Source organism: Onychomys torridus, chromosome 2, assembly GCF_903995425.1.
Source record: "Onychomys torridus chromosome 2, mOncTor1.1, whole genome shotgun sequence".
In the NCBI taxonomy this organism is placed as follows: Eukaryota; Metazoa; Chordata; class Mammalia; order Rodentia; family Cricetidae; genus Onychomys; species Onychomys torridus.
The window spans coordinates 125,933,057-125,951,092 of NC_050444.1; the positions used below are offsets into that span (position 1 = coordinate 125,933,057).

Here is an 18,036-nt window from a genome sequence, read left to right on the forward strand (position 1 = left end):
CTCACGGTGGCAGTGTCTCAAAGACACAAAAGTTAGTAAAATTACGGCCGGGTGGTGGTGGTGGTGCACGCCTGTAATCCCAGCACTCGGGAAGCAGAGGCAGGTGGATCTCTGTGAGTTCGAGGCCAGCCTGGGCTACAAAGTGAGTTCCAGGACAGCCTCTAAAGCTACAGAGAAACCTTGTCTCGAAAAACCACACACACACACAAAAGTTAGTAAAATTAAAAGACGTGACTATCGTGAATAATAATGGAAGACCTACTCTAGCTTGAAGAAGAAGACTGAGGAGTCACGGTTTAAATGCAATGCACGATGTGGGTTGGGTACTAGGTCAGACGCTAGGTGAGGTTTGGACTGCTAATAGAACATTAGTGGGTAATTAGTAAACTTTGAATAAGTGTTCTAGTTTGTTTCTCTGCTGCTGTGACAAAACACTAACCAAAAGCAGCAACTTGCGGGAGGAAAGGAGTTACTTCAGCTTACAGGTCACAGTCCATTACCGAGGGAACTCAGAGCAGGAGCGCAAGACAGGAACCTGAAGCAGAGACCACAAAGGAGATGCGCTTTTTGCCTCACTTTTCTATGTTTGCTCAGCTAACTTTCAAAAACTTAAAAACAAGTTAAATGTTTTCTTATTCCAAGAGGGGAAAACCAGGCACCATCAGATCAAAGCAAACCCAAAAACGCAACAGTGAAAATTACTTAGTGAGTGTCTAACATCTGGTACTCAACTCAAGATTTTCTGGGCTACAAAGATCTGGGGCAGTCCCAGTTCTTTGGCTCTGACTCCAGCACCCACACAGCTTGTTTGCTAGGCTCAGACCTGCTCCACTCCATGCCTGCTGCTATACTGCTATCCTGTGGGGAGGGGAGGTCATCCCATGGTCCTTCAGGGACTCTGATACTTCCATATGGTATCAGGCTCCAGTTTCTCTCCATTACCTCCCCACCCCCCAAGTCCAGGAGTTTCCACTGCAGCTGAGGATGCACCTTTACCATGGGCCTCTCCTGGCCTCTTTCATTGAGATTTAGACCCTGTCACACAGCACCAAGCCTCCGCTGCTCTCCATTACCCCTTCATGCTTTCAAAGCAAGTACCATGTGGGAAAGTCCTTTGTTGTTGTTTTTGTTTTTGAGACAGGGTTTCTCTGTGTAGCTTTGGCTCCTGTCCTGGAACTTGCTCTGTAGACCAGGCTGGCCTCGAACTCACAGAGATCCTCCTGGCACCATGTGGGAAAGTCTTACACATTATTTCACAAGTTCCACTGCAAGCTTGATACGAAGCCTTGGTTCCCGACTGGACCTGAGTTTCTGTGTTACCCTGAGAAACTAGAAGATTTCACCTCAGTGATGCTTGTCTCTTATTAATCACAGATGGTTTTCTAGCCCCAGCTAACTAGCATCCATTGTCCCTTTAAAGCAAAAGTTTCACTTTTTTTTTTTTTTTTTTTTTTTTTCCCACAGTCTGTCTATGTAGTCCCAGCTGGAACTCAGATATCCGCCTGCCCCGTCTTCTGCTGGGATTATACACTTGCACCACCATGCTCAGCTGCTTCCACAGAGTCTTAATTCAAATATACCACATGAACATCCATGATAAAAATCTTTGAGGAAGTCTCAAACGTCCCTCTGAAATTTCACAAATCTGGCCTCCATCACCTGCTTTCCCTTGACATTTTTTTTTTTTTTTTTTTTTTTTTTTCCGAGACAGGGTTTCTTTGTAGCTTTGCAGCCTGTCCTGGACTAGCTCTGTAGACCAGGCTGGCCTCGAACTCACAGAGATCCACCTGCCTCTGCCTCCCGAGGTGCTGGGATTACAGGCGTGCACCACCACCGCCCGGCTTCCCTTGACATTCTTATCTTCCATGGCTTTTCCAGCCCAGAGCTCTGAAAATCCTTCCACATTCTTCTTCCAAAACAATGTGGTTGGGTCCATCACAGCAAGATCCCACTCTCTAGAACCAACTTTTGTCCTTGTTTGGTTTCTTTTGCTGTGATAAATGCCACGATGACCAAAAAGCCACTTGGGGGAGGAAAGGGTTTACTTCAGCTTATAGGTCCCGGTCCCTCACTGAAGGAAATCAGGGCCGAGTGCAAGGCAGGAACCTGAAGCAGGAACAGATGCAGAGACCACCAAGGAAAGGTGTCTAACTGGCTTGCTCAGCTACCTTTCTTATGCAGCACAAGCTCATCTGCTCAGAGATACGACTGAGCACAGTGGGCTGCCCCCCACCCCACACATCAATCAGCAATAAAGAAAACACCCCCTAGACTTACCCACAAGCCAATCTGATGGAGGCAATTCCTCAACAGAGATTCCCTCTTCCCAGGTATGTTTAGGCTTATGTCGAGTTGACAAAAATTGGTCAATACAATAAGGCTATGCATAATCAGTACAATAAGCTGTGCATAATTATAACAATTTATAATTTTCTGAATTTGATCATAATTTTAGGTGGTTCTATAGATATAGGAAAGAATGTCTTTGTTTTTAGAAAATACAAACTAAAAAAAACCAAAAACAAATAGGAACGGGGACATGGTTTACTTGGTAGAGTGTTTGCTTAGCTTGCATAAAGCTCCATGATAGATCCTCAGCACTGCATTAAGCAGGCATGATGTGTACTGGGCATCCCACTATTCTGGAGATGGAGGCAGGAGGATCAATGCTTCAAAGCCATCTTCAACTACATAGCAAGTTCAAGGTCACTCTGGACTACAGTAGACCCTGCCTGGAAAAGACAAAAACACAACAACAAAAAAGAGGATACACACTGAGGGCTGGAGAGCAACTCAGCAGTAGAATGTTTGCCAGCAAACACAAAGCCCTGGGTTCGAGCCCCAGCACCATTCAAACAAAAAGTAGCCATGAGGGGAAGCAAAGAAATGGACCCAGAGCGAGAGTCAATGGTCATATAAAGGTAAAATGTCTCTCTAAAAGTAGGAGATATCATATGGACGTCAGGGCACACTATTACCTTTATGATCCCAGACACAGAGAGACTGACGCAGGAGAATCACAGGTTTTTTTGTTTTGTTTTGTTTTTTTGGTTTTTTTGGGGGGGGATTTATTTATTATGTATATAGTGTTCTGCCTACATGCCAGAAGAGGGCGCCAGATCTCATTACAGATGGTTGGGAGCCACCATGTGGTTGCTGGGAATTGAACTCAGGACCTCTGGAAGAACAGCTCTTAAAGCCATAGAAAACGTATCAAGATCTGCTCCCTCCACAAGATCGAAGGTACATAGCTACTAAAACAGTGATCACTATGCAAACCAGGTTGTTCCCAGACCTCCTTTCTTTCCTCCCTTCTTCTGTCTTTCCCCCTTTCTTCCTCTCTTCTTCATGTACAGTCTTTGTGTGCGCATATTTGGTTACATATGTGTTTATCTGTGCAAGTACATTGTGGGACCCTCCTGCCTCTGCTTCCTGGCCCTGAGATTACAGCTGCACATTGCTGTGCCTGGCTTTCATGTAGGTTCTGAGGCTCTGAACTGGGTCCTCATGTCTGCACAGATGGTCCACGGACCCATCTCCTCAACTCCTTTTTCTTTTTAAGAAGTGCTTCATTAGGCCCAGTCTGGCCTTGAACTGAACTTTTTATGTAGAGAGGATGACCTTGAATCACTGTAGATCTTTTTGTCTCCTTCCTCCCAAGTATTGAGATTATAGGCATGTGCCACCATGTCAAGCAAGCCCTCTTTGAGGAAGGGGAAGGGGGTCAGAGAGCTCTTAGGTCCTTTGATTTGCTTGTCTTTACATAGACACCATTAGCTCTTTTGAAGGCATGTTTCATGTTTATGAACCCAGAAAACATTTGGTCCACCACCACTTGAGGGCAGTACTAAGTGATGCTGCATCTTTCTGATGGTTTTATTGTTTCATCTACTGGAACAGAACAATCAGGACGACTAGAAAATGCTAGTGAGGGCTAGGGGGTGTGGCGAAATTGGTAAAGTGCTTGCCTAGCAAGCATGAAGCCTGGATTATAGTGCATGCCTGTCATCCTAGCACTTGGGAAATAGAGTCAGCAATATCAGAAGTTCAAGGTCATCCTCAGCCACATACTGAGTTCAAGACTAGTCTGGGCTACAGAGAAAGATCCTATCTAAAAAAAAGAAAAACAAAACCAAACCAGAAAAGAAAATCCTAATGTTGCCTAGAAATTACACTACATTGACAAGTTTATCTGCTTTCCCTAAACACTTGTACAAGTGCTCTCAAGATTTTTCATTTTTCATGCTTTATTCTCTTTTTTTTTCATGTTTTCTTCTCAAAGGTTAAGGCAATTTTTTTCACTCCTCGTTTTTTTAATGTTATATTATGAACCAGTACTCCATTCTTTTTAAATTCATTATACAAAATAATAGGTCACATTGCATACTTCATTCTTTTTTTTTTAACTAAAACAGCTGACAGTTTTATTTCACATTTCACAATGGCATTGAAAGCTGCCCCACTTTTCTCTGTTCGGAAGGGGAGCCTTCCTGTCGTGCAGCTAGAAAACACTCAGGCTCAGCACCGTCATCTCCTGGTGAAAGAGAACAAGAAATACAAAACTGAGAAAGAGCCTTTCTGCTCTTATCTGTCCGGCCGAGTCATGCCGGGCTGAGTGGACGCCATCATAGGTCGAGCAGGAGGTCTCATCATTGGAGGCCCAGGCACCATGGGCATGTGGCCTCCCATGGGTGGCCTCCTTCCAGGAGCAGGTCCCACGGGCATCATCCCAGGAGGAGGAGGGCCCATCATTGGCATCATGGGAGGGCCTCCCATGTGGGGTGCAGGCATCATGCCAGGGCGAGGAGGACCCGGGAGTCTGGGGGGAGGTGGGATCCTGGCCCCTGCAGGAGGAGGAGCAGAGAATGGAGCTGGAGGTGTCTTTCCTTAGTGAAATGCAGCCGTTATTTTTGTCAATCAGGCTCTGGGCCTGCTCTTCCATCCATTTCTGGTGGTAGTCTTTCATGTTCTCTTTGTGTTTCTGCCCACTGCAGTGTGTCTTTCTCATAGATGGAGAATCATGGGTCAGATACGTATCACGTAGTCACAATAAAACTTAGGCCTGTTGTCAACTCTGCAGGCTGTGGGCTACCCCCACTTCATTCTTTTTTTAATTGTTAAATATATTTCATGGTATGAAGACATATAGGTATTTTTAATGGGTGTGGTGATGCATGCCTATAATCCAAGTAAGTACTCAGGAAGGAAGTCAGGAGAATCGAGAGTTCAAGGTCACTCTCAGCTATATATTATTTATTTGTTTGTTTGTTTGTTTGTTTATTTCGGTTTTTCGAGACAGAGTTTCTCTGTGTAGCTTTGTGCCTTTCCTGGATTTCACTTGGTAGCCCAGGCTGGCCTCGAACTCACAGAGATCCACCTGGCTCTGCCTCCGGAGCACTGGGATTAAAGGCATGCGCCACCACCGCCTGGCTCTATATTATTATTATTATTATTATTATTATTATTATTATTATTATTAGAGGCCATGGAGTACATGAGACCTTGTCTCAAACAAAGCAAAAACCCCAGACATCAAAATGTATTTATCTACTCACAAGTTAGTGGGCAGTGACAACCATGAATAATACTATTATGAGCATTCATAAACAAGCTTTTGTGCAGAAAAACGTTTTCAATTCTTTTGGCTGTGTATCTAAGAGTAGGGTTGGTTGTTTGGGCATATGTTAACTCTCTGGGTAATTTTTCTTTTCTTTCTTTCTTTTTTTTTGTATGTAGAGCTGAGGATCGAACCCAGGGCCTAGCAAGCTCTACCACTGAGCTAAATCCCAACCCCATCTGGGTAAGTTTTCAAGGAACTGAAACTGTTCTCTGTTGACTGTACCATTTCACATCCTCACCAGCAACATGTGCAGACTCTAGCTTCTTTCAAGAACTATTTTATTCATGTATTAATGGTGTATAGGGGTGTGTGTGTGTGTGTGTGTGTGTGTGTGTGTGTGTGTGTGTGTGTGTTTGTGCCTGTGGAGGTCAGAAGACAGCTTCTAGGAGTTGGTTCTCTCCTTCCACAGTGGGTGGGTTTAGGGGATTGAACTCAGCCCTCTCTAGCAAATGCTTTTCACCTGCAGAGCCTTCTCACCGACCTGAGGGTTCATAGTTTTTCATGTCTCTGCCAAAACTGGACTATCAAAATAATGTTGACTATTCTTTATATGAAGATACTGAGTTGTTGTCCATGTAAAAACTATGTAGCAAGTTTAATGGGCAGTATCTCATTGCAGCTTTGATTTGTACTTCCCTGATGACTAAGGGTATTGCTTTAATGCTTGGTTGTATTTTATTTTATTTTATTTTATTTTGCCAATTGTATATCCATTTAAATCTTCAAATCATTTTCTTTTAGTTTAGTTCCGTTTTGCTTTTTTTTCTTTGTTTTTTGAGACAGGATTTCTCTGTGTAACAGCCCTGGCTTTCCTGGCACACATTCTGTAGACCAGGTTGGCCTCGAACTCCTGAGTACCAGGATTGAAGGTATGTGCCACCACCGCTTAGCCTGTTTTGCTTTTTAAAGAGGTAGGGCCTCCCTAGGTTCCTCAGTCTGACCCAAATTCTTGGGCTGGATGGGTGTATACACTCATCATACCTGTTTCATTTCACAGTCATTTTCCCATGAAATCTCACTGTTTTACTCAGACTGGTCTCAGACTCCTAGGCTCAAATGATGACCTCACCTCACGCTTCCCAATGCTGAGACTACCAATGTGTGCCACCACATGCAGCTACTATAATTTTCTTCTTCTTCTTTTTTTTTTCTTTTTGAGACAGGCTCTCATGTATCCCATGCTGGCCTCCAACCGAGGATGACCTTAAACTTTGGATTCTCCTGCCTCTATCTCCTGAGTGCTGGAATGACCACACCCCATTTAATCTAGTGCTGGGGATTGAATTCAGAGCTTTGTGCATGATAGGCAAGCACTCTATCAACTGAACTACACCCTATTAGTTAAAAAATACTACATTTAAAAAATGTGTGTGTGTGTGCGCATGTGCACATGCACACACAGTCAGGGGACAAATTACGGATGTAGGTTCTCTCCTTCCAACATGTGGGGGGTCCATGGATTCAAGTCAGGTTGTCAGACTTGGCAACAGGCACCTTTACCAGATAAGCCATTTTACTGACCAAAAGCCATGGACTTTTGTATTTTAATTTTGTGTCCTGCTAGTTTGCTGAAAGTGTCAAATCTAATTGTAGAAATGGCGCTGCAGGGTCTTTCAGGTGTAGGACTGTGCGGTCTGTAAACAGGGATACTTTGACTTCTGCCTTCCCTGCTTGTATCCCATTTCTTTCTTTTGCAGCACTGCTTTAACTAGCGCGTGGGCACTGTATGGAGGAGAATGAAGAGGATAAGCACCCTTGTCTCATTCTTGGTTTTAGGGGACATGCTTTCAGCTTTTCCCCATTTTGTATAATCTTGGCTATATATGTCTGACAGAGCTACATAGGTTGAACTTTTTATTCCTGTTTTCTTCAAGGCTTTTCTTACAAGGAGATATTAACATTGGTCAAATGTCATTTTTGCATCTCTTCTGACTATGTGACTTCTATTCTTAAAGCCTGTTTATGTGCTGTATTACATTTACCTGCTTATTTGTTTAGTTTATTTGAGGCAGATCCTTGTGTAGCTCATGCTTGCCTCTTATTAACTGTGTCGCCAAAGGTGACCTTGAACTCTTCGCCCTCCTGCTTCTACCTCCCAAGTGCCAGGATCACAGATGTGTCACACTCTGTCTGGCTTTCTTTGGGGCTTTTGAGACAGGGTCTCATGTGGTTCCACCCAGCCTGAGACTCTCTATATAACTGAGGATGGCCTTGAATTCCATTCTTCATCTTCCTGTCTCTACCCCGCAGGGGTTGAGATTATACATGTGCTACCGTGTCCAGTTGAACTGGTTTATTCTAGGTGTGTGTGTGTGTGTGTGTGTGTGTGTGTGTGTGTGTGTGTGTACTAGAGGCTGACTTCAGGTGTCTTCCTCAGTTGTGCTCTACTTTCTTTTAAGCTAGCTTTATTGTATGTGTGTCCATCCTAACAGAGGAAGTGCAAGCCACAGGCTGGGGAGAGAGCTTGTCTCGGGGAATAGGTGGAGCACAATAGAGGAGGACATCCTCCTAGCTTTTGCACACCAGCACATACGTGTGTGTGCACACACTCACAGAGAGACAGACAGATAAAGAAGTCTTTAAAAAGGAACTAGATTTGAAAATACCAGCAACATGAAGCCGTAGGGATCCTTTTTCTCCCAGTGGTGATTTTTGCTTATCTGGTTTAGTTTTAATAAGCCAGAATCTCTAGAGACCCAATTCTCTAAAGCCTGTCCCAGCTTATTCCTGATTCTGTTTGGGTTATTCTCTAGTTCCTCTTTTATCCTCTACAAGTTTTCCTCTCTTTCATATATACTGTGTTTCATTTTACCAAACATCTCAGCACAGCCAGAATCATTTGCTCTTCTGTACTTTGTAGACATGTCCTTTACCTCCAAAGACCTGGCCCCCACATAAACCATGGATTACAAGGTTGATGAGAAGTCCCTGTTTATTATTTTAAAATGTTTCTTTTTTTGTGAATGGGTCTTCTGCCTGCATGTATGTCTGTGCATCATGTGCATTCAGTGTCTTTGGGGGCCAGAAGATAACGTCAGATATCCCTGAGACTGGAGTCCATTCTGGGGATTGTCAGGACCTAAGCTGGGTCCTCTGGAAGAGCAGCCAGTATTCTTAACTACTGAGCCATTGCTCTAGCCCCAGGGTTTGTTTTCTGCTGGTTTGTTTAAGGATTTATTTGTTTCGTATGTATGAATGTTTTGTCTGCACATGTAAGTGTACTATTAGGGTTGGAGATTTAGCTCAGTGGTAGAGCGCTTGCCTAGCAAGCGCAAGACCCTGGGTTGGGTCCTCAGCTCTGGGAAAAAAAGACACAAAAAAAGTAAGTGTACTATATACATGGTGGAGGCCAGAAGAGGGTGTCAGATCCTTTGGAAATGGAGTTACAGATGATTATGAGCTAGCTATCTGATGTGGGTGCTAGGAATCAAACTTGGTCCCTCTGGAAAAGCAGTAAATGTTCTTAAGAGTTGAGCCATTTCTCAAGTCTCCTCCTTCTCCCCTGTAGGTTTTAAGTCGGGAAATTATAAGATCAGAATTATATTTTCAGAAGATCACGGTGTGGCGAAGAGAGTGAGCACAGAAGGGGGCATTAGTTAAAATGATGGTCCAGGAGGAAGAAGGCAGCCAGAGAAAGAGGAAGAAGCTAGCACATATGGATGGACTGTGAAAATAAAGTTAGAACTTCGGGTACATAGTGGAGATTTAGTCACCAGAACTCGCTGATAGACTGGGCTCAGGCTGTGAGAAAAAGCATAGAATTCCAGGGAGAAAGAACCAGGAGCTTGGACAAAGCAACCTCTATCTGTGTTCTAATGTGAGAGAGTCAATGTGCAGTCATGGTGTTAAGCTAAGACACAGCAGTGATTATGGCCTTAAAAGATCTTTGACTGAAAGAGTTGTCTATTTTCATTATGCCTATTTAAGAAAGATGTTTTCATTTTTTCCCAGCTACATGAACCAATATTATCATCATTTGCAAAGCACCTGACACTGAGCTCAGCTCTTTCAAAGAAGTCACTGAGGTTTCCCCTGAACCCCGAGAAGAATATCCTCACTTGTGATTTGACTAAGGTTATAGGCAGTAAGGGACTGAGCTGAGATTTGAAGTCAGACTTGATCTGAAACTTTTCTCACTGCACTGACTCAAAGGTACAGAATCAGAAACACCCCAAACTCTCAAAATTTGTCTCTCTTCCTTCCTTTTCTCCCTCTCCCTTGCTCCTTCCTTCCCTCCCTCCCCCTCCCTCTCTCTTTTTTCTTCTCTTCTCTTCTCTTTTCTTTTCTCTCCTTTTCAAGACGGGGTCAGATGTATCACAGGCTGACTTTGAACTCTATGTCACAGAGGATGCATGCTTGAACTTCTTGATGCTCTTGAGCCCACCTCCCAGTTGCTGGGATTATAGGTCTACACCACTATGCCCAGTTTCATATAGTTCTTATGATGATCCAACCTGGGGCTTCATGCATGCCAAGCAAGCACTTTACCAACTGAGCTACATCTCCAGCCCTCTTCAAACTTTGCCCTTAACACTTGAAGCTTTTGTTGATTCTCATGTGTCCTACTTTAGAGCCCAAAGCTGGCAAGCTAGACAGCTTTGTTCTGTTTGTAGCCTGTCCTCTGACTTGCCTTGTGATTGAAGACAAGCTTCTTCATTTGATGGTGTCTCTGCATTCACACATGTTGAGCAGGGCTAGTAATTACTTATGGAGAAAAAGCTTTGAAATCTGTAGATGAAAGGACCTGCAGCCATGAGTACAAATATTTTCTTTCCCAGGATATTCTTTTTGATTTCTTGTGGTTTCTAGGCCCTTACATAAGAGAGGGAAATGAAAGGAAGGAAATAGGGCAAGCATAAAACTGCAGTTAATTTCTCACTAAGAGCCAATGTCACTTTGGGAACAACAACTGAATAATTTCTCTTACTCAAGAGTATTCAATATATATTACTGATAGATGAAAAAATTATGAAAAAAACATTAATTAGGCTTTTGAAAACCTTAAAAATGATTTTGTGTTTTAGTCCAGGTTACTCTCAAACCTTGACTATTCTCCAGTAGGCAAGAAAGTTAATACTAAGGAATACAGGATCTGCTGCATGCTAGGCACCAGACTTTTAAATGTAACCTTAGTCATCATGGTATTATAATCAAGTAGGTATATGACCTTCAATTTGCAGAAGAAGCAACCATGGCTTGGTATCACTCATTGCCTTGCCCAAAGTTCTAAAAACAAGAAGTTATAGATTGAAGAATGGACCTGATTGGGTTTTCCCAGCTCTAAATCCAGCTGTTCCCAGGACATCCCTCTGTACTGCAGTATTGGTGTTAACAATTTTGAATTGTCTTATGACACCCTGGGTGTCTATGGCATTTAAAAGTCTTCTTCTGTTTGTCCTTTTCATGGCTCAGCCCCTGGTACAGGGACAGTTATTTGAGTGGCACAATTGCTGTTATTGTATAGTCTCATACATTCTTTTTGCCCTGGGTAATTCTGAACAATGCTGAGCTATATTTATGAAGCCAGTGACTTGGAAGCATGAGCTCTGCATTACCATTACAATCGTAGTACAACTTGGTTATAAAGCATAGCACCATTTGTGTGGAAGGCCTCTCACAAAGATTCATGCACATAAACCGGCTCTTTGTATATTCAGAGCTCCTCACAGCTTCCGTTATCCTGCATTTCTCAGCTTTATGGACGCTGACATCACAAACGTGTAGTGTTCATGAAAGGCTGATGTGACAACTGCTTTCAAAATTGGGAAGCAAGGAAACAAGTAGGAAAGCTTTCCTTTAAGGATAGGTTCGGGAACGGGAAAGTTAGAATAGTGTGGGGAGATGACCAATGGCAAAGCTGTCTGATTTAAGAGCTCCCCTTCAGGCTCATCCCAAGTGTTTCACAAATCCATGTTGCACGTTCACCTTCCTAGGCTCAGAATCCCAGTTTATGCAGTCTTTGTGGGGGCTCTTTCTCCAGGATGCTAACAATACACGTTATTAAAGAAATCAGGTTCGAATCAGAAGACCTGTGAATTATGAACTTGAACAAATTTCTCGTCTGTACAGTAAGGTAAAAACAATCCTTAGGTTGTTGGAAAAACAAGTTTGGTTCTTAGTACCCAGATAATAGTCATCAGATATGACTTCAGTTCTTAGGGAACATTTTAATGACAGGGATACATGTGTCAGGTGTTCAAGACAGTCTCTCTGCCTTCTTGTAACTAATGGAGCTACAAATCCACTTAATAATTAGACGGTTGACTGAAAAGTAGGGAGTTAAGTGGTGATCTTACATAATGCACTGCATAAATATCAGTTACTGAAGATACATAGAGTCCAGGCCATCTTTCATAGGCCATTTACACATGATATCTAATTTTTATACCATCTGTATAAAGTACTTATTATTATATTAGAAGTACATGCCAGGAATCTGAAGCTTAGAGCCTGAGAGACATTGCTGCCCTAAAAAATAAGTCTTTTTGTCTGCCCTATGTAGCTCATTCCTGTCTTCCTAAAATAGATTTGGGATGTGACCCAGTGCTTTGATGAGATCTGGGACACACATTTGCAAATTATCATTGGTATGTCATTAAAAAAAAATCCATTCTCAGAAGTTGGGCCTTGGGAGTTTGGCCCATCAGTGCTAGCTCTACAGACTTGCTCCCATCTTCTACTACATGCTAGTCATTGAAACCAGAGTTCCTGAGCGGGGAAGCCACTGTAAATTGTTGGTCCTCCCGAAGGGACTTGGAGCAATTTCTGTCTAATGAATTTAAGGCAGCCTGCCTTTCTTAGGTGCTCCTCCTTCTCTCTTCTTTTTATTCTTCCTCCCACCGTCCCTCCTTCCTCTCTTCATTTTTTTCTTTTGGCTTGAATCAAAGACCTTGTGCATACTACTTAGCTATATCCTCAGAGCATTTTTCTTTTCTTATATGAAGACCCAAACTGCTTCTGTGCCATTACACATGTGCTTGTAGAGGACAAGGCTGACTCAGGGTACCTACCTTATTTCTGAGAGCAGGTCCCTCACTGAGTTGGAGTGCACCCATTTCTCTAGACCTGCTAGCCATCAAGCCTAGGGAATCTTTCTGCATTTGCTTCTCCAGTGATAGGATTATAGGTGCATGCCTGCCACTTCACCTGGCTCCCCCGCACCCCGGGCCCCCTATGAGTGGTGAGGATTGAATTCAGGTTTTCATGCCTACACTTTACCAACAACTGAGCCATCTCCCCAGCCTCTCAATGTTCTTATCTGTCAAATGGGGATAAATTGAAGATACAGATAGGTATACGTGGGAGCCCACAGAGGTTTCCTAGTGAGATCTGAGCTTGCTTTACCCAGCAGGGTGGCATAAGGGGATGGACTGATCACTTGCATGGTTACCAGGTGTTTGGAAAGCTCTGCACTTGGCTGTTCCACTCCTTGGCATTTCTCTAAATAGCCCTTTAGAAGAGACAGAAGGGGCTGGTGGGGTTTGATCCAGGTTCTCCCAAGGCTGTCCTGTGTTTCTATCTGTCTCTCTCCTCTCTATATTTCTATCTAAATATTTCTCACTTCTCCCTACTCAAGAGTACCTTGGGGGGCTGGAAAGATGGCTCAGAGGTTAAGAGCACCGACTGTTCTTCTAGAGGTCCTGAGTTCAATTCCCAGCACCCACATGATGGCTCACAACCATCTGTAATGAGATCTGGTGCCCTCTTCTATATACATAATAAATAAATAAATAAATAAATAAATAAATAAATCTTAAATAAAAAAAAAAAAGAGTACCTTGGGGGAAAAGTGGGAGTGGGTCTCCCACAGGTATACCTGAGATTATATGTTTAGTTTAGTTCAACAAACTTTTATAAGGTACTGTTAGATATTAGGAGTTAGTTGTGCTAGATTTTGCAAATAAAGTCAAATTGTTAAAGCAGTGCTATATAAATATGAGGTTTCTTTTTTTTTCTTTTTTCTTTTTTTCTTTTTTTTTTTTTTTACTTAAAGCAAATGCATAATAATAGTCTCTTTTATTTCCTTAACATGCTATGATGTGTACGTGTAGGTCAGAGGACAACTTTTAAGAGTCCTTTCCTTCTGGTTATTCTCAAACACAAAATGCTCTATGATGTTCAGATTTCTGAACTTAATTTGTATATTGACAACTTTAAGCATTTTTTCTAAGCATTTTTTTATATATCACTTCACAGCCCCCCTAAAATCTATAGCTAGTAAGTGATTCCTTGATTACACCTCAATGATTTTGATGCCTAAATTTTGTTTATTTCAATATATCAACTGCTTTGGCTGTTAACCACATAACCTTGGGCAAAATACTTGAACTCTGTGACACTGAGTACCTCATTTATGAAAGGAACGTGGCAATTGCTTCCTTTTAGAGTTTTTCTTTTCTTTTCTTTTGTGAAGTTCAAACTTAATAATGAGAAGTAGAAGATGCCAAAAGAAACATCAGTTGGGTTATAACTGATGTTTCAGAGTGGGATAGTCTCTCCTCTTCTCCCTTGAGTTAAAAGGAATAATAGCAGAAAGAGGTCAAAGGAGACACCCCTGACTAAGTGGTTGCTCATCAGACCTGTATAACTTGCTCTCTGAGGCTGGACCAAGTCAGAGGAGTCTGGGTAGAGTCAGGAGTCCTTGAGGCCTCTTTGGTTTTTGCCTGTGATAGAAGAAAAAGTCTAAAAACAGAAGTGGAGCTAACTATACCTTGGGTCTTTGCAGCTGTCCCAGTATATTGAGGAGTTCTATTATAATGATGACCGCTGTGGGAGTGACTGACTTTTGGTTTTCACAGTTGGTATTTGTCCTGGAAACAACCATGTCTGAGAGAGGAAGAACAATCGAGGCAAAGACATATTGAGGCTGGGTACCTCAAGTCCGAGGGAGATGCAGTATGGAGTCAGTCTTTAAGGATTTCACAGGCCAGTGAGACGCAGACAGGCCCTCAGCTAACTCTTAAAACAAGGTAGAGGAAGTGGCCTGAGAAGGACACTGGCTGCCAAGTCCGCCAGTCTGAGTTCCATCCCCAGGACCCCCATGGCAGAAGGAGAGAATCTGCCTCCCCTCCAATCCCCAGATTCACACACACACACACACACACACACACACACACACACACACACCCCTCAATTAAAAAGGCAGAATATAAAGTCACATCAGAGTAACTAAAGGTGGTATGCAGACTTCTAGAAGGCTTCCTGAAGTAGGCTACATACAAACTACGTGTGCTGGCTAGTTTTACATTAATTTGACACAAATAGAGTTATCTGAAATGAGGGAACCTCAACTGAGAAAATGCCTCCGTAGGATCTCACTATAGGGCATTTTATTATTTAGCGATTGATAGGAGAGGGCCCATCTCTGTGCTGGTGGTCCTGGGTACTATAAGAAAGCAAGCTGAGCAAGCCATAGGGAGCAAGCTAGTAAGCAGCACTCCTCCATGGCCTCTGCATCAGCTCTGGTTCCTGTCCTGCTTCCTTCAACAATGAACAGCAATATGGAAGTATAAGCCAAATAAACTCTTTTTTTTTTTTTTTCTCCAACTTGCTTTTTGGTCATGGTGTTTCATCACAGAAAAAGAAACCCTAACTAAGACACTGAGCCTTTGCAGATGAAAATTTCAAGTAAGTGATTGGTTATTTCATTAAAGGTTATTCCATTACACATGAGAAAGTGTAAGGTATATTGTGTTTAATATGGACAGGATGAAGGCCTTTATTAAGCTTATACTATAATGTTAAAATACATATAAATATATAAAAGAATTCTTGTCATTGAGGAGCTCTGGGGGGGGGGGCAGGTAGACTTACACAAACAAGTCATTGGGGAATGCTGACTTCCTTCTGTAGAGACATTAACAAAAAGAATGTGTGCACTGGTTTGGAGAGGAGATACTTGGCCAAGAAGTGAATTTGGGATGGGACAGAGGGCTTTGTGCACACACTGTACCACTGAACTACACTGTGGTCCTACACATGCTCTTTTACTGAACAATCCAGGAGGAGCAGGCAGCAGGCAGGGGAAGTAGTCTCTCCTGCTCCCTAGATTTTGTCTTTAGGAGGAAAGGATTTAAATGCCTTCATTTTCAATTTGACAGCAGGTGGAAAGGCTTTGGAATTAAACTGTAACCTGGCTTTCTAGTCAGCTGTTTGACTTCAGGTAAGAGACTCTGTGTGTGTGTGTGTGTGTGTGTGTGTGTGTGTGTGTGTGTGTGTGTTGTATTCCTTTTCTTTTAATTTCAGACAGGGTCTCATATATATCACCTATGCATATCCTTGGCTGTTCTGGGACTATGTAGATCAGGCCATAAGGAAGCTCACAGAGATTAAAGGTATATGTGCCACCATGTCCAGCTGGGTTTCATTTCCTCATCTGTATAACTTCTTTCTGTTTTAAATTCCCTAGTCATGCATTTTTTTTTTTTTTTTTAAAGAGGGGCAGTGATGGCACAGGCCTTTAACCCCACACTTTGGAGGCAGAAGCAGGTGGATCTCTGTGAGTTCGAGGCCAGCCTGGTCTATATAATGAGCTCCAGGACAGCTAAGGCTACGATACAGAGACATCCTGTCTCAAAAGCAAACAAACAACAAAAATAAAGCATGTAGCGCAGAGCCAATCACATATAAATCAGTATCACTTAATATTATTTCAAAACCATTGCTATCATTACTTAGTACCATTACTCTTTTAGTTCCCACAACCCATCTGGGCGTGGGTATATTTTCCCGCACTTTTCAGAAACCTCAGGTCTCTGTGGCGCCGCCTCCGCCTCCAGTCCGCCCCGGTGCTCCATCCGCACCGGGTTTTCCAGGGCGGCCGGGGTCAGGGCCTGGCTCCGCGCCTCCGACTCCCGGGCCGGGCTTTGCGCGCCGCCGCGGCCTGTGGGGCCGGTGGGGCGGGGCGGGGCGGCGTGCGGAGGGAAGTTGTCGAAGTTCGGGGGAGACGCCCGGCTGCCGGCCTCGCCTACGGCCTGTCCCTCCGCCTCCTTCCCGCCCCGGGGCCCCGTCCGCCCGTCCTTCCTTCCCCTCCCGTGCATGATGGAAACACCATGGCTGCGGCAGTCCAGCTCTCCCTGACACAGGTAACGCCGCCCGCCGCCGCCGCTCTGCCCGGCTCGACCCGCCGGGGTTCCCGGCCCTCCCCCACCGCTCTCGGGCGCTGGCGCGGCGGCCGCCCTCGGGCCGCACGGCGGGAGCGCGTGAGAGGAGCGCGGGCGCCATCCCGAACCGGAGCCCCGAGCCGCGGCCGCCGCGCCCCCGCCCCAGGTCCCCGGGTCCCCGGCGCTCGGCTCCGCCGCCCCGCGCGGCTCCCACCCCGCCGTCTCTCCCCGCGCCGCTCTCCTCCCGGGCTCGTCGGCGCTCACCTTCTCGGGAAGTTTCTTTCTCTACGGGCCTGAGCCGCCAGGTGAGCTCCCGCGGGGCTCGCGCGGTGCGGGGCTCGCCCTCGGCGGAGCAGGGTCCCTCAGCTGTGCTCAGCACCGGCCGGCCGGCCGGCGGGCGGACGGGCGGGCGGGAGCGCTGCCGAGTCTGCCGCGGATCCCCGAGTCAGCCTCACTTTCAGAAGTCGCCTTCTTCCTGGCCCAGGTGCTTGCCCTGCTCGCGCCTTGCCCTCCCGGGCAGGGTCACTTGTGCGCAGACCCCCTTGCAGACTTCCCACCCGCCAGGGCCGGGCTCAGGTCGCCGGCCTCGAAGGTAACAGCGTCAGCCTTCAGCAGGTGGGGCGGCTCTGTCCGCCCCGGTGCCGCGATCCACGGGGAGACAACTTTGTCCTAGGACGGTTTCTGCCCAAAGCTGTTTTCTCTGTCTCTCTGACCCTCTCTCCCTCCCTCCCGAGCCCCATGCTGGAGTTTCATAGGACACCTCTGAACATGATTCACTCGGGAGAGCCCAGAGTTCTCCCGTTCTTTAAAACCCTGGAGCAGTCATCTCACGACGTCCAGGAGGATGAGGTGCCGCACACCTGCCACTGCGGAAATCCGTCTTCACTGTCCAGAAGTGTGCCCTCCGCAGAGCTGGTGGCTGTGCCCCCCTCAGCCGGAGAGCCTGCCCAGTGATAGCACTCTGCCATCTTGTCTCCTGGCCTAGATTTGCCCGTACTTAAGCTAAAGCTTTACACTTAAGGTAGGGCATGTGTTTGAACAGTAGACTTTCTGTGTTATCATAAAGAGGTCTTGAGGTGGGTTTTTAACCCCCCTAGCATTTTGAGAATAGAGAAAAAAGTATTTCCCCCAGGAACCAGGATGGAGATTTTTATTTACTTACTTATTTCTGAAACAGGGTTTTATGTAGACCAGGCTGGCCTTGAACTCACTATGTAGTCAAGAATGACCTTGAACTTGGGATCATTCTGTCTCCATCTTCCCAAGTGCTGGGATTTGGGGCTGGACCACAATACTATTTATTTATTGCCGAGA

At 44.8% G+C, this 18,036-nt stretch overlaps 1 protein-coding gene and 1 pseudogene across 4 annotated transcripts in view; one reads left to right on the forward strand and one right to left on the reverse strand.

Moving 5' to 3' along the window:
• Nucleotides 1-4,584: 4,584 nt before the first annotated feature.
• Nucleotides 4,585-16,659, reverse strand: LOC118577963 (annotated as a pseudogene).
• Nucleotides 16,493-18,036, forward strand: part of Eps15 (epidermal growth factor receptor pathway substrate 15) — a 110,331-nt gene continuing 108,787 nt past the window's right edge. For 3 of the 4 annotated variants that reach the window (XM_036178348.1, XM_036178347.1, XM_036178349.1), the window contains exon 1: nucleotides 16,494-16,704. In XM_036178348.1, coding sequence (XP_036034241.1) covers nucleotides 16,672-16,704 — 33 coding nt within the window. In that variant the 5' untranslated portion in view covers nucleotides 16,494-16,671. Of the gene's footprint in view, nucleotides 16,705-18,036 lie in introns of all 4 variants that reach the window. The other variant, XM_036178350.1, reaches the window with a different exon arrangement.